This window comes from Corythoichthys intestinalis, chromosome 1 (assembly GCF_030265065.1).
Source record: "Corythoichthys intestinalis isolate RoL2023-P3 chromosome 1, ASM3026506v1, whole genome shotgun sequence".
NCBI classification, from domain to species: domain Eukaryota; kingdom Metazoa; phylum Chordata; class Actinopteri; order Syngnathiformes; family Syngnathidae; genus Corythoichthys; species Corythoichthys intestinalis.
The window spans coordinates 69,998,674-70,015,420 of record NC_080395.1 but is presented as its reverse complement, the minus strand read 5'-3'; the positions used below and the strand labels follow the sequence as shown (position 1 = coordinate 70,015,420).

General features: G+C 42.1%; 1 protein-coding gene across 1 annotated transcript in view; it reads right to left on the bottom strand.

The window, feature by feature from the left end:
- The window catches only part of LOC130912451 (phospholipid-transporting ATPase ABCA1-like), a 273,656-nt gene that overhangs the window by 221,782 nt on the left and 35,127 nt on the right, over positions 1–16,747 (bottom strand). The window contains exons 5-6 of the mRNA XM_057830556.1: positions 976–1,072; positions 342–411 (exon numbers count right to left, since the gene is read on the bottom strand). Coding sequence (XP_057686539.1) covers positions 342–411; positions 976–1,072 — 167 coding nt within the window. The remainder of the gene's footprint in view (positions 1–341; positions 412–975; positions 1,073–16,747) is intronic.

The following is a 16,747-nucleotide window of genomic DNA, read 5'->3' as shown; positions in this document are numbered from 1 at the left end:
AGCCTGCGTCAGACAATGGCTTTCTCTCCAGGCTCCGTCGAAGGATCTTGCTGAAAATGCGTCAACGTTGACATTGACTACAGGTAAGCCACACAGACGCCTTTTGTTGTGAACAATAACGGGGGATGGGGGGCTTCTGGTCGGATCACATATGAAAAGAATTACAATGTGAATTCTGGGCTGTGACTGTGATGGTCATTTTAACATTATATTTGATTGTTTTACAGTGAGCAAAAAGTTTGAGACTTGTATAGCATTCCATATTGCACAGGAAACCACATGTTTTTCAGCTGACCACGCAAAGTACATTTGAAGCAAAGCAATAGGTATAGCACTCTTACCGCTAGCGTTTTGAGCTCTTCAGGGTTGGCCTCCAAAAACTTCTTTGTGTCCTTGTAGAAATGAAAAATTCTAGAGACAAAACCAAAGAAGAACAAGAAATGTGTCTCTAGAAGACTAGGCGAAACCAGGGACAACTGTTAACATTTTTGACATTTCTGTCTTTAACAGCTCTTTTGTTCAGGTACAGTGGGGGGTAGCTATTTACATTTACTTTTGTTAATGCAGTTTCGTCACTTTCTATTCGTTTTTTTTTTTTTGGGGGGGGGGGGGGTGTAACTTGTGTAACAGAGGAGTATTGTCTGTAAATTTGTATTATTGTGAATATTTTAGATGTTAGCTTCATATTATGCATACCCAAAATACTTTCCAAGATTTGAACAAAAAGCAAAAATTCTCTGAATGGCTTCACATTTCAATGCTTTACTCCATAGTACTACATGTTAAAACCAACCCGGGCCATTGGTTCAATTACAGTGGGGCAAATAAGTATTTAGTCAATTTGCAGAAGCTTTAATATTGGTAGTTTGTATCATGAGGGTAAATTACAATGTAAATGTTATCACTGTCCCTGGTCTCTTTATTGCATTGTCCATTAAGAGTTTCGTTACGTGCAAACATGTTTAGAAAACTTACAATGATTTTTCAAAGTCACACATTTCATTACAGCAGTGGCTTTCGTAAGCCCCACGCAATGTGCCGGCTGATGGCAAGCGTGTTTGAGGAGGTGATCCTATAAAAAAACAACAACAACAACAACAAAACATTTACAGATTATCCTAGAAATATCAAAACACTCACAATTTAACTGAGAGGGTATAACAATTTAATGCTGTTGACTATAATTTTAAATATGTGTGACTTTAAGAGGAACACATTTTAGAAGTGACCATGTGGAGGAAGGTTGTGCAAAGTAAAAGGTAAGCAAAGTGTTAAGACTTCTGGTAATAGACAAAATAATGAATCAAGCCATATTGTTGCATCAATTACACCCACTCACATACACACTGATAAGACTTGAGCACAGACGGATGTGAAAATGGGTATGACTAACATCATGAGAAAGGACAGGCAAACTGGTCAACTGGGATTTCATTGGTTTAGACACTTAAACTGGATTGATCAAATGTTGGCCCTCTTGTCGAACGGCTTGACGAGGTTAAATTCTATAGGTCTCGATACATTTCCGCCACTGACATATGTAAGCAATATGATCCGATTGGCAGGTGTTGTTTAAGGCAGACAGTCCTCCATGCTTATGACCGATGCTTTTGAAACGAGGCGACTTCCATCGATCGAATTTGCTCTTTGCCCGCATGGTGAGAGTTGAACACATTTTACCCGCCTCACGCCGAAGCAAATTGGTGAGTGACGTGGTTAGTGCATACCCTTACCTCAACCTGAACCAAATACAATATCAAACAGTGCAGTCCCTAAAACTGAATGTCATTGAAAATCTGTGGGATAATCTGAAGCGGGCTGTACATGCTCAGCAACCATCAACATTAGCTAAATTGATCATGTTTTGTCAGGAGAAATAGTCCAAAATATCAAGAGTCCAGAAACTCATTGGAAGGTATAGTAAATGTCTAGAACAGGGGTCACAAACTTATGTCACTCGAGCCATTGTGGCTCTTTTGATGAGGGCAAGTTACGAGGGGAAAAAAATTACAGTACAATACAGATGTACTTCCTGCGTTTAAATTTCATATCAATGGCTCCTGCTGACGTATTGGTCATAATCTTTCCCATCATGCTGTAGTAACTGCTTGCCAATTGGGCTGTTGTTGATTTTGTTTCAATTTAGGTGTTGCTGATGACGGGCAGAGGCGTGACGGATTTGTTATAGCGGGTCAACATCATCGTCAAAAGTCACCAAGTTTCCTCACGTTTTTGTCTCACAAAAAGTTTTTTTTAAGCCCACACACAGTTCACTAAATTAGTAGCACATTAGAGCACATGTTCCCTCGCATTTTTGTGTCACAAAGCGTGAACTATGTGATAGGCACCATCTTGAAAGAGAAGGACGCTGTCAAAGCATTGTTTCATGATGGAGAGGAGACTTCTCTGTATTGAATTTTCGATTTCATGAAAGAAATCACCTCACTCAAAAGTGAAGATACATTTTTTTTTTACTTTGCCATAGACTTCATATTTAATTAATAGGACACTTCCCACACATTGCGCCACGCCTTCTTGAAGGAGGCCGGCCCATACCACCCTGGCAGAGAGAGCAAAACACACACTGTGTTCGAAAGCCGGATGTAGGTTGAAACAGGACGAAAGCAGGCCTGAGTGTCTCAAGAGGGATTTGGTCGAGGATTCAAGGTAAGTATTATATTTTTCGCACCATGCATGCACTTTAAAACGTTGTGAATCCAATGGAAGTAGCTGCTACGTCAGCCACATTGGATTACTCACTAGCTTTATACCTCGAAATATTTACGTAAAATAAATGATAACTGCCTGGTTATTTGCTTTTAACCAAGAATCTAGACTGTTTTACGTTTATATCTTTAAAAAAATTACGGATTTACGCATTCATTCACGTGAATTTTTAACTTCTAAAGCTCTTTGTTTTGCTACAGTGGCCGCCACATTAGATTACTAGCATCATACTACGAATTATTTACGTAAATGAATGACAACTGCCTGTTTTTTTTGCTTTTCACCAAGAATCTAGACTTTTTTTTTACATTAATTATCCATTTTAAAAAATCATGGATTCACGCATTTATTCACAAAAATATTCAACTTAAAAAGCTCTTTGTTTTCTAAAGCTGCCATGTTGAATTTTGTATCTCTAAATTAGAAATTTCTGCGGCCGTGGCAGTTGGTAGCTGCAGTTTTCCTTGGACCGAAGGGTCAGCGGTTCGATTCCCGGCTACCACTGCCCACTGTCAAAGTGCCCTTGGGCAAGGCACTGAAACCTAATTTGCCCCTAATGGGTTGGCAGCGCCTTGTATGGCAGCAGCACCATTAGTGTGTGTAAATGTGTCCGTGGAAGGGTAATTGTGTGCTAATGTAAAGCGCTTTGGGCATGGTGACCATATAGTTAAAATGCCTGTGTTTTAATCCCGCGCCATGAAAATGAGTGACTTCCGGCTTCGGTCTTGCATTGAGGAGGGCGCTGTGACGTGTACGGTAGGAGTCCTCTTCACTATACAGCCGTACTGTTCTATGAGAAGAACTAAGGAATCAGCTGATTTTGCGAATTAATACGTTTATTTTTCGCATCATGCCAGCCAAACTGCTGCAGAAAAATCTTGCTGTATGAGGGAGAGGCGTGTGCGCCTTTTTGGAGTTCCCATTCACCGTGGATATTGGCCAAAACAAGCCCTACTCCTGTTGGACCATTGGACGAGGAAGTGAGTAAACATTGTGTTTTCTATTATGTCAAATACTGGGATCATTTTAATATGTAGGTGGCTTGCATTTTGTGGCTGACATGCATGCGGGGCGGCTATTTTTCGGCACAACACCGGCGGCTTGTCGCACATCCACCCGCCGGGAGAGCAATATATTCGGCTTATTGTGCTCATGTGCCAGGCGTTCTGTAAAATTTTCCGACTGATCAGAAATTGCAACTTTGAGTTAAAAATAGCCGCGAATACATCGATTACAAAGTAAACACTACAAACTTTCTTTAAATTAAGGACTTCTTACATTTGATCATTGATAGGCATGTAAAAAGCTCTCCTCATGCACATTAGCTGCATGTTAGCTGCACAACAACTGCAGCCGCCCTCCTCTGGGGAATGAGCTGTAAAATGCTCTCCGGCAAAGACAATCGACAACCCAGTCGTCATGTCAAAACATCCGGGCTAGTTATGTGTGATTTTCTGCTTCAAAGACTTTGAAACATTACTCGGTTCGGGTTGGCATGTCGGCTAGCTGTCACGCCTTTTGGCTTGTTTACATTCTCCGAAGGCGGAGAAGGGAAATGACATAAGCCCGATTTAGGTGTCATACAATGTCGTTCGGGAGGTGCGACAGTAAAGGTGAAGTCGACAGTTTTGACCATTATGGAGTAATTTTGCCATGTCGTACGGAATAAGTGCATTTTTAGTATTCCATATTCCATTTAGCACAAGATGTATTTGTTATGATCATGCCATTTATTTAGCAATTGGGGAAAAATAATTGGACAAAAAGAATATCCTGTAAAAATATTTGAGTAGAGACTGAAACAAGACATTTTGAGGCTCTCTTTGTCTCACTTTCCTCGTTCTGCATAATTCCCCCTCAATGGGCTGAATAGTAAAACCGATGAACCCATTCTCCAGCTGACGTCATCCACCTGTTGGGGATGCGAGAGCCCGATAACGGTAGGCGTGGCTAACCGGCAGATTAAAAGACTAATGTCTTGTCATCTGCGCTTTGCTAAAATGTTGTGTATAGTCGAATCGTCTCAAAATATGATTCTAATTCACATAATAATGCTATTTAAGACTTTTTTCTCCTCTCGTATGCACTTTAAATGCGCTACATAAGTACTGTCTATTTACCATTTATCATATTAAAAAACAATCAGCTTTTACGTTATTTATTTTATGTAACATTTCAATATAAAAACTTTCAGTGAAACACCATTGGGAAGGAGTGTTGCGCTGTAGTCTGCAAGACTGTCCAACAAGGCGGTTGACCAGGAGCAGGGGGCTCCAAGGTCGCAAGATACCCACGGTCAAGTATGTGTGCATTGTCAAGTATGTGTGCACGGGAAAGGCCAACTCTGACCCGACGGAGCATTCTTTTGGCAAGCTCTGCCACATGTGCGACACCAATTACTGGACCAGCGCGAAGAAGTTAATGGTCACCAATTGGCCGGCCCAGGGCCTGCACTTGCTAAAGCTCGTCGGGTTCTTCCCTGGGGATGTGCAGGCTGACCTGGACTGCACCAAGTTAGAGGAGAAAGAGGATGAGGAGATCTTTGCCTGTTTTGCTAGGGAGCTGGCCGACAATCAGCCAGACCCGCTGACGAACGAGTTGCTCCTCGCCGCAGTGGCCAACTATGCCGGCTACCTGGCCAGGAAGGTCCAGGCCAAACAGGAGCTTGCCCAGCAGGAGAATATAAAGATTGCCGTGGAGCTCGAGAGTGGTGACCCGCCCTCTGTGATGTACAATGTCCTTGTCGAGGTGGAGATGGGACAAGCTGTCCTCAAGCGGCCATCTCTCTTCATGAGCCATAGTGACATTGGATTTCAATAATTATTAAGTTGTGATTGTATATAGAATTTATAATTTATTTAAATATTATTTATAATTGATTCTGCATGCTTTCCTCAAGTATTACATTTATTAGCTGTTGCAAACGTCAAATTTGCACACATACAAAAAAAAAATGTAAGTCACCATTTCGGGCCAAAAATTGTATGATATTGTCGTGCTGTTGCCTTCCATGATGGCGGATGTGCGCGCTGTGGTTGGACAGATTTGCACGACAAAGGGATCTCACATGCAACTTTTATTCCTCTTCAGCACAGGTAAGTCACTTACATCGTCACTGTTGGTTCTCGTAAGCATTGCGCTGGCTTCTAGCTCAGGCACAGACAACATTTTGGCGTATCTGGGCAGTGAGCTGTGAAAACCGTGCAACAACAGAAAAATGAACGGGTCTCTCGATGCAATTCTAGTTATATACAGTGGGGCAAATAAGTATTTAGTCAACCACTAATTGTGCAAGTTCTCCCACTTGAAAATATTCGAGAGGCCTGTAATTGTCAACATGGGTAAACCTCAACCATGAGACAGAATGTGGAAAAAAAAACAAAAAATCGCATTGTTTGATTTTTAAAGAATTTATTTGCAAATCATGGTGGAAAATAAGTATTTGGTCAACAATAATCATTCATCTCAAAACTTTGTTATGTACGCTTTGTTGGCAATAACGGAGGCCAAACGTTATCTGTAACTCTTCACAAGCTTTTCACACACTGTTGCTGGTATTTTGGCCCATTCTTCCATGCAGATCTCCTCTAGAGCAGTAATGTTTTGGGGCTGTCGTTGGGCAACACGTACTTTCAACTCCCTCCACTGATTTTAATGGGGTTGAGATCGTGAGACTGGCTAGGCAACTCCAGGACCTTGAAATGCTTCTTACGAAGCCACTCCTTTGTTGCCCTGGCTGTGTGTTTGGTATCATTGTCATTGTCATACTGAACCAGCCACGTCTCATCTTCAATGCCCTTGCTGATGGAAGGAGATTTTCACTCAAAATCTCTCAATACAAGGCCCCATTCATTCTTTCCTTTACACAGATCAATCATCCTGGTCCCTTTGCAGAAAAACAGCCACAAAGCATGATGTTTCCACCCCCATGCTTCACAGTAGGTATGGTGTTCTTTGGATGCAATTCAGTATTCTTTCTCCTCCAAACACAAGAACCTGTGTTTCTACCAAAAAGTTCTATTTTGGTTTCATCTGATCATAACACATTCTCCCAGTCCTCTTCTGGATCAGTGGAGGATTTGAGTCCCTGGCGGTGCATTGTGTTACTGATAGTCGCCTTTGTTACTGTGGTCCCAGCTCTCTGCAGGTCATTCACTAAGTCTCCCCGTGTGGTTCTGGGATTTTTGCTCACCGTTCTTGTTATCATTTTGACGCCACGGGATAAGTTCTTGCATGGGGAGCCCTAGATCGAGGGAGATTATCAGTGGTCTTGTATGGCTTCCATTTTCTAATAATTGCTCCCATAGTTGATTTCTTTGCAACAAGCGTTTTACCTATTGCAGATTCAGTCTTCCCATCCTGGTGCAGGTCTACATTTTTGTCTCTGGTGTCCTTCGACAGCTCTTTGGTCTTGGCCATAGTGGAGTTTGGAGTGTGACTGACTGAAATTGTGGACAGGTGTGTTTTATACTGATAATGAGTTAAAACTGGTGGCATTAATACAGCCTCGTTAGACCTCGTTAGAAGAAGTTAGACCTCTTTGACAGCCAAAAATCTTGCTTGTTTGTAGGTGACCAAATACTTATTTTCCACTCTGATTTGGGAATAAATTCTTCAAAAATCAAACAATGTGATTTTCTGGGGGTTTTTTCCATTCTGTCTCTCATGGTTGAGGTTTACCCATGTTGACAATTACAGGCCTCTATAATCTTTTTAAGTAGGAGAACTTGCACAATTGGTGGTTGACTAAATACTTTTTTGCCCCACTGCATTGAAACTGCACTCATTGACAAGAAGCAGCTTGTAAAACTCAAAACAATAACATAAGGGTGCCATAGGCTTATTGATCCCAACTTCACTACACCACTCCCCCCCTAGGAATACTGAGTCCCTTCAGTATCCCAGGCAATGTATGGAGGAATAATTAAGAACTATGAAAATGTAACCACATAAACAACAATGGAATAATCTTAAGTGAAACGAATAGATCCATTGTGTATTGCAGTGCATTGCTAATAGAGCTGGGAATATTTGGGCACCTAACGATTCGATTACGATTCAGAGGCTCCGATTCGATTTTTTAACAATGTTTTGTACATTAGTTCCAAAATTGTTCATCCTCTCAGGCTAAACCAAACTACTATTTCAGTATCAAGTTAACATATAACAGTAAACAAATATACAAAAATAACAGTAAAGAAAAAACTCCAGTCCCCATTCTGTATCAGCAGCTTTAAACTACATTCAATTAATTTAATGTTGTGAATCAACTGTTACAGTTGTTAAAATTGCTCCCGTTATTCCATAATGTCCCCTCTGTCTACTATTGTCTAAATTTTAAAACTATTTCATCATTTAAAGATAGATTCAAGAAAAGATTCTGCCGATTTAGGAGTATTTTAGGTAAAAAGTTAATTAGGTTCGCTACAACAGAGCCTTCTAGAGTGGTCTACTGCTTTAAGATGGCGGCTGTTTACTTACACCGGAAAGTCTGCCATTTCGCATCTCTGTTCAAAAATACATGTTTTAACACAGATGTCGTCTGTCATTTTGCATCTAGTTCTAGATATATAAGATATCTGCTGTAGCCGTATGTTTGTAGCAACTGGACGTTGTTTCTAGCGGCTGTCAGCCGCAGTCAGGTATGATTGTTTTTTTTATCTAGCGGCATGAGTTGAACATGATATTTACTCTTGGTCCGTTCCTCATTGCGTCCCAAAGACCGTGCTGACTGTGTTTTACTCATTTTACCGCTTTAGCTGGTATAATTCAATAATCGGAATTTGGATATTTGTGAATCGTTCTCGAATCTTCCACGGTCGAATCGCGACTAATCTAAGAATCGGAAATTTCGCACGCCCCTAATTGCTAATATTTGAATCATTCTGGTCTATTAACGACGCGACCACTGGATGTTCTAACAGTCTTTTCTAAGGAGTCCATATCACCTTATCTTCTCATCCGGCATGCTAGGTGGCTGGACGTAGATGCGTTGCACGAACCTTAGGACAGCTCACTCGAGCCCTCATCCGCTTTGCTCGGGTTGTCTTGCATCAGTATTTCTGGCACCAGGGGAACGTCCTCTTCACTTGTCTGGTTGTCTGTGTGTTGACGATGCAGCAGTCTGCTTCTTTGGCACGACACTCAGACTGGTATCTTGTCACTGTCGTAAGGCTTGAAACTGTCATGGTGTATTATGGTGCTCCGCATGGGACCTTGCATCTCATACAGGACAGGACCTCGCAATGCAGCAACAATCAGGGGACCTTTCCATATTGGTTGCAGTTTGGGATCATTCCTTTCTTCTTGGTGTCATCCTTAAAGAATACCAGGTCTCCAAATTTGTATGAATGCTCTTTTACTCTAAGACAGTGGTGTCCAAACTATTCCACATAGGGCCGCAGTGGGTGCTGGATTTCATCCCTACTAAACAAGACAACATCTTTTCACCAATCTGGTGTCTCACAAGTGTAATCAGTTGACTGCAGTCAGGTGCTGCTTGTTTTAGCACAAACTTCATTGGTTAAACTGTCTGTGCCCGACTGGTAGGAACAAAAACCAGGACCCACTGCGGCCATTGAGGACAGGTTTGGACACCCATGCTCTAAGATCATGCACCTTTTTCTGCCTTGCTTGTACAGTGCGGAGATGCTCTCTAGCAAAGCTGTGCACTTCAAACTTTTTCCAAGATTGTTCAGAAAATCTGACACTTCCATGAGACCGGTGTTCAGCTTTGCAGTACCAGATTGGAAATCTTGGGGTTGGTGAACTTCCCTGCCAAGCATTAGCCTGTTAGGCGTGTACCCAGTCACTGTGTGTCGGGAACTGCAGTATGAAGCAGTGAAAAGTGGCAAATATTCATCCCAGTTTTTCTGGCTCTGGGTCACATAACACCATAGCATTTGCAGCAAGGTCCTATTGAGCCGTTCTATTTGCCCGTAAGAAGATGGGTGATAGGGTATGGTCCTGGTTTCGGTAATCTGGAGAAGTTTGCACACATTTTGAATCGGCACTCTCGAACCTACGACCTTGATCTGTGCGTAACTCGATCGGGGCTCCAAACTTTGCAATAAACTTGTAGACAAGCTTCTTGGCTGTCATGGCTTTTGACACACGCTCTCAAGAGTTCTGGCTTCTCATAAGTGACCGGAGTATGGAGGATTGTGACAAAACTGCAGGATTTCTTTCTGCATGGATGAGGGAACCAAGAGTAGGTAGGCTGGTTGCTGTTCTCCAATCCTCCTCCAGGAGTAGAGAAGGACTCCTTGTCTCGGTGTGACCTGGGGCCAACAAAGCCAGAACTTTCTCACCCCAAGACACTCAAGCAATACTTCGTCTCTAGAAGGCAGTGTCTCGGTTTCCTTCCAAGTGTGGAGGATGGTAAGCACAGAATCTGCCTTCTGAAGTGTTGCCAGTTGTTCCAGACTAAGTGACTCGGGCGAGTTGGCCGCTGGGCTTGTTGCCAATAGTTGGTCTTCTATTGATGCCTCCCGGCTAAATGTGTCACTTTTCAGCTCAATGCACCTGACAGCACGTGGAACATCAAACATGTTCAATGACCTTGTCCCATTGTTTGTGAATTCTCTCGCAGTATACAAATCCTTTGCATGATCCGATAGGTCTGTCCCAGCCTGGTAGCAGTCACAATTGTCCACCTCTTCTATTGAACACCTTGACGTGGCATCCACATTAACATGGCGTTTACCAGGTCTGTGTTCAATGTGGAAGTCATATTGGCTCAGCCCTTCAAGCCACCGGGCCAGTTGTTCTTCCGAGCATTTGAAATGGAAAGGCCATGATCAGTCCTGAGTAGGAATTTTCTTCCCACTAGATAGTGGCGAAATTGATGGGTGAAATGAACAACTGCAAGTAACTTGCGGCCAGTGACACAGTACCTTTGTTGAGCAGGAGAAAGGTGGCTACTGGCGTAAGTCAAAACTCACTCCTCCCCCTATTGGATTTGAGACAAGCCTGCTCCCACACTGTTGCTTGATGCGTCAGTATCAAGATACCCTAACACGGGTGCAGTTATGATTCTCTGAGCAGTGTGAAAGCAAACTGATGCCTATCAGTCCATAGTTCTGCAAATTTTTGAACAAACTTGCGATAGTAATGGTATAGCCCGAGAAAAACTTGCAGCTCTTTACCGTTGGTGGGAGGGTTCCATTGCTGTACATCTCTAATGAGAGCGGGATTTGGTCGGACTCCTCCTCCACTCACGACATGACCCAAGAAGGCTACGTTCATACTAAAGGTCTTAATGCACGAATCCGATTTTTTCCTGTTTTTCCGACTTGAGTGAGGCATTAACTTGACAGTCTGAATGTGAAAAGTCGCATAGAACTGGATCATTTCAAATCCGATCTGGGTCACTTTCGTATGTGGTTCAAATCCGATCTGGGCCACATTTTTCCAGACTGTCGCGGCGGTCTGTACTGTCCAGTCTCTCAAATCGGAATTCATGCAGCAATTACGTCATCAAAAAGCGAGAGAGACACGACGGTAGCGGTGCAGCTGTGCGTTATTAGCGCCTAGCCTGCCAAGAACACGGCTTTTTAGGAAGGGTCGGACTTGACGACAGTCATAAAAAAAAATAAAAATGGGTTGAGGATAAGCCTGAGAATGATCGGTTTTCTGTCTGCTCATATAAGCAATATTTCAACATTGCTTACACGGCCGAGAGTCGGGGCAAACCGCGTATGTGTGTGTGACATGCACGGACAGTGGGTGCATGCTATCGATCCATATACTTTGAATATAAACCCAAACTGGGATTATTTATGTCTGTTATTTGTTTCCTCTTTTTAAAAAGCAAAATATGATATCCCTGGAATGACGGATGACAGCCAGCATGTGTGGTCATTTGTTTTGATGCTTCTGCGCATGCGGGTCGTCTTGCTCAGCGCTTGTCGGACTGCAAATTAGTGCGCATGCGTAATACTTGAATTATCTCAATGGACAAAGGCAGTCTGAACGGGCACGCCAAAAAAACAGAAATGACAAAAGATCGGATTCGACCTGTAGTATGAACGTAGCCTAAGAGAGATTTTGATGGCTTTAGTTTCAGCCCATGGCTTTGGAACCTCTGAAAAACCTGCTGGAGCCGGTCTAAACTTAGTTCGACACTATTTCCAATAATAATGACATCGTCCAGATAGATGAGAAGGGTTTTCCACTGAAGGCCTCTAAGGACAAATTCCATTGCCCTCTGATATGTACTCGGTGCACTACACAATCCAAATGGCATATGAGTATATTAATAGAGATTCCATTTGGTTATGAACGCAGTCTTTTCACGGTCTTTGTTATCCATTGAGATCTGCCAGTAGTCAGACTGAAGGTCAAGGATCAAGAACATGGTAGCTCCACCAACACCATTGAGACATTCTTCAATCTGGGGAAGTGGATAAGCATCCTTGATGGTCATATTGTTCAAGGCATGGTCGTTCACACACCATCTCACCCCTCCATCTTTTTTGCGCACCAAGACTGGAGAGGCCCATTCAGATGCTGATGGTGTGATCACACCTGCTTCTAACATGGCCTTCGGATGTTTTTCCTCCTCACCTTGAAATTCAAGAGTAGTTCTCCTCACTGGCTGGCATACAGGTCTGGCCGATCCGGTGTCTATCTAGTGTGTCACGGCAGACAGGTAGCCAAGTTTTGAGTCATTTTTGGCAAAGATGGATTGGTAAGTGAGCAGCAATTGGGAAGGCCGTTGTTGCTGATTTTCACAAAGAGCTTAGAGCTGTCCCGACTAGTCGACATAGTCGACGTCATCGATGACGTAAATCCGTCGACGAGCACAACATCCCGTCGACGGTTAATGAAGGGTTAAAAAAATATATGCGTGGAAAGTTAGAATGTCGGATGCTCTGTTTGCAAGCGGGGAAAGCGGCACAAAGCCAAAAAAAGCGCACCAGAGTGTCAAAACATTGACTTATTTCAAAGAAACTAAGGAGAGTACACTCTTCTGTCCTGTCTCTTCAGTGCCAAGCTTGGCTGCACGTCGGCCGTGAATAAACACCTCAAGCGCCTTCACGCAGTTTGTAATTTTTTTTTTTAATTCTCCATATTTTGTACACCAGAGGGTGCTGTCGCCTTACTAAATAATAATGTTTCATTGACAATGGGCCTATAAGTGCTATTAGTATTGTTCTTAATGCTAATTGAAAGATTTATTTCATGTTATGGTTTATTTTATGGTATAGAAAATTATATAAGGTTAAAAGGTCATAAATATATACAGTATATACAGTGATTGCACTCAAGGGAGAGATTGTCAATGATAAGGTAATAAGGTAAAGGGAATTCATATAGGCAATTCATTGATATATAAATAAGGTTTAAAAGGAAAAAAGTGAAAAGTTTTTGTTAATTTCTAATTGTGTTGCTTTATTTGTGTGCACCGTAGCTCTTACAGAGTGTTTACATCAAGGATGGAATAAAAGTTGTAAACCATCAGTTTAAGAGACCATTTTTTCAATCGGGATGCTACACTAGTTAATTCTATCAGCATTTGAACTCATTGTTTATTTGTGATTTATTATTGTTATTTACGTGTTTATTTGTACTTTAATAAATGATTTGAGTGTTCCAATATGTTTTTTGTGAATTGATAAGCGTCAACAAAAATTTCATTGCTAAATTAGTAAAAAAAAAAAAAAAAAATTTAATTATTAGATTAGTCGACTAATCGTAAAAATAGTCGGCTGACTAATCGGGAGAAAATTAGTCGTTTGGGACAGCCCTAAAAGAGCTTCAACTGTAGCAGCAAGTAGGTCTTGAAAATGTCCTGGAATTTCAGGGTTGGTTTCCACTCTTCCGACCCCTACTGATGGTACATCCTCCCCGGCATCCTGCACATGGTGGATTTCAGGACAAGCTTCTAAGAGAACTCCTCTTGGATGGTGCTGTTTTTCAGTGGAGAAATTGCATACCCTAACTGGAACATTTTCTCCCATGGTGACCAGAACGCTCACAGAAGTTAGGTTATCTGTGATGTGGAAAGGTTCTAGCACAGCTGTAATTCCTCATTTCGGGTCCTCCACTTCCCCCCACACAATGCATTCAGATGCAGCTGGAATGGTTGTGGCTTATCAAAGCATCACTCTGGTCACACAATAGTCTATACCATCATCACACACAATTTTTGAAGGTACAAGTTTACCATCAATGAAAACTTTGACATGGGTATAGATGACAACGTCCTGTGCTTTTATCAGATCCAACCCAAGGACTACGCAGTCTCTTATTGAAGCTACATGCACTTCCCAGGCAATACTCTAACCCAGTTTTAAAGGTTACCGTTAGTTTGTGTTCAGCTTCCATTCCATCCCCGACCTGGCCTGATGTTCGAACGGCATCAGAAACTGACTCCCAGTCCTCATTTTCATCAAATTTGGTTAATCTTGTCAGTTGGAGTTCTAGCAAGGTGTTGGCATGAACTCCAATATTATTTTGCCTGCTTCCATCACAATAGGCTAGCGAGTGTTGAGGTTCACGCTCAGTCTCTTATTTTCTCTGCGCCCGCATGGGGTTCAAGTACTACAGTCAGTCTTGAGGGGCCTGAACTCCAGGCTCTTTGATCAATCACACTTCCAATTCAGCTGCAAAGGGAGCCCGATGTTTTGGTTGAGTCGTTTGGCGCTTCCGTTTCCGATTGTTTTACTATTGACTTCAATGGCGCTGGAGCGCTGCCACAGACTAAAAACTCTGAAAAACCATGATTTGGAAATACCGCATCCTTCTGCCATCTCGACATGGGAACATCAAGAAGTGGCCGAGGGTGACCACAAGTAAAATATTATCGTATTTTATTGACTTTACGGCAGCCGATGGAAACGCCATGAGGAAGCTCCGAGGCATTCCAGTACTAGTTGCACACCAAAAAGTTGGATTTCCTCATTCACGAACACGGGGATTTTGTCTTCATGAAGGCGGATGTAGAACCAAGGCAGTGCCTCAATGCTCCATACCACAAACTATGGGTGCTCGTAATATACCAGAGGGAAGGAGACGTCCAAAATGCAGGCTGTCCTGCGGGTGACGGCCGTTCGTGTCTGACGCTGTCTTATTAAAGGTATGTGCTCAAAAAACATAAAATCTGCCGTATGAAACGACTTGTTGCCTTTGCTATTGATAATTACGATGATTGTAATTATGAAGTTTAATCATTTTTACGACAACTACTGCTGCTGCCCCTCCATCCAAGTGTATCAAGTTTTTTTTCGTTTGTTTACAGCTGGAAAACGCTGTTAGGCAAGGGAAGACAACTTGACTTCCACGTTGATGGACATATATCGAGACTACGGCGTTCTACTTTGATGATAGACGGCTCGACTCCCGGGGGCAGCCAAGAGGCAGAGGCTGGGACAGACGGTGGTTCGCCGAGCTCGCATAGATCCAACTACGAACTTTTTAACTGCAGCATCTTTAAGAAATGCTATTGGAGCTGGAATTATCGAGAACAGCGAGAGAAAGCCCATCCGAATGCCGCAGAGTGTCTCGTAATGTTGGGTGAAAGTTTGGCTCCCTTAAGCTCTGCTGTCTGATAACACATTCCTCGTATGCTTAACCTTCGTTAATATTTTGCTAATCATTTTATAAATTGTAATTTATTGACCTGTTTTGCGCAAGCATCAATTGTTTTGAATAAAAGAAATGGAATCATGTTGTCCAAATGTTTTTATTGCGATCATTATCTGCAATGAAAAAGAATCACATACTATTTTTTATTATATAAACATACCTTGTGGTATTTCCATGTAACAAAATCTGTGTCAGCCCTTCTGCATTCGGCAAATGTAATATAATGTGTAATTTAATCTCATATTGGTCACTCAAACTTCATATTGGTCACTCAAACTCCCGGCGTATCAATCTATACCTCACGTCAACGCAGGGTGACAAGTTGTTAAAGTTTTGTCCACGAATGATCAACGAAGTGATAAGAACAGTCATACAATCTCATCTACGTCTCATCAACGTTGTGCTGAATATATTTATGGAGATTCCATGAGTTCCTCTACTTTAATTTAGCAGTTTTTGATAGAACACTGCTTACTTCAACCGTAATACATGTATTTTTTTCTGAACCGGAGGTTCGAGGAAGACATTGTCCAAGATGGCGCCGCCCATATTTCGCTCAGGAAACATGTCCATAGCTTTACTTGATCCTTTTAGCTAGATCAGGGTACGCCAGATTATTTATTCTCTTGGCTGGATTTACTCACTGAAGTTTGATGTTGATCCCACTTCTGACACCAGTCGTCGTGCTGCCGCCTTCCGTGATGGCAGATATGCGCGGCGTGGGTGGACAGATTCGCACGACAAAGGGATCTCACATGCAACTTTTATTCCTCTTCAGCAGAGGTTAGTCACTTACAACGTCACTGATGGTTCTCGTATGCGTTGTGCTGGCTTCTAGCTCAGGCACGGACAGCATTTTAGTGTATCCGGGCAGCGAGCCGTGAAAACCACGCAACAAAAGAAAAACGAACAACAACTCTCGCGATGCAACGCTAGTTATATAACGAGGCTGCATTCATTGACCAGAAGCGGCTCATAAAACTCAAAACAATAACATAATAATGAGGGTGCCATAGGCTTATTAATCCCAACTTCACTACAATATGGTAAATATTGCTATTGGTCCTGAAAAATTAGTTGATTATATCTGCATTTGGTGATTTTTGTGCATCTAGCGTGAAATTTATAGCCATTTTAAGTTTTGTTATACTTCTATAGAAAATAATTCGTCGGGATTTCATTTGAAAACGATTTTTTTTTTTTCTGTCCATGCAAACTCATGAGACACCTGTTTTGGTTTTATGTCAGTAGCAGCTTTGGTTTTGAAAATATTTCAATTTTAAGCTTTTTTAAAATGTCCCGTCAATTATTAGTAACGTCTATGCCTTTGCGCTATGTTCAATTATCGACTTCATTACAGGTATTAGCAGTTAGTTCAGGTGTTTGTAGCGTCCCTGTGCCACAGGACTCACCACAGTGGTTCAAACTA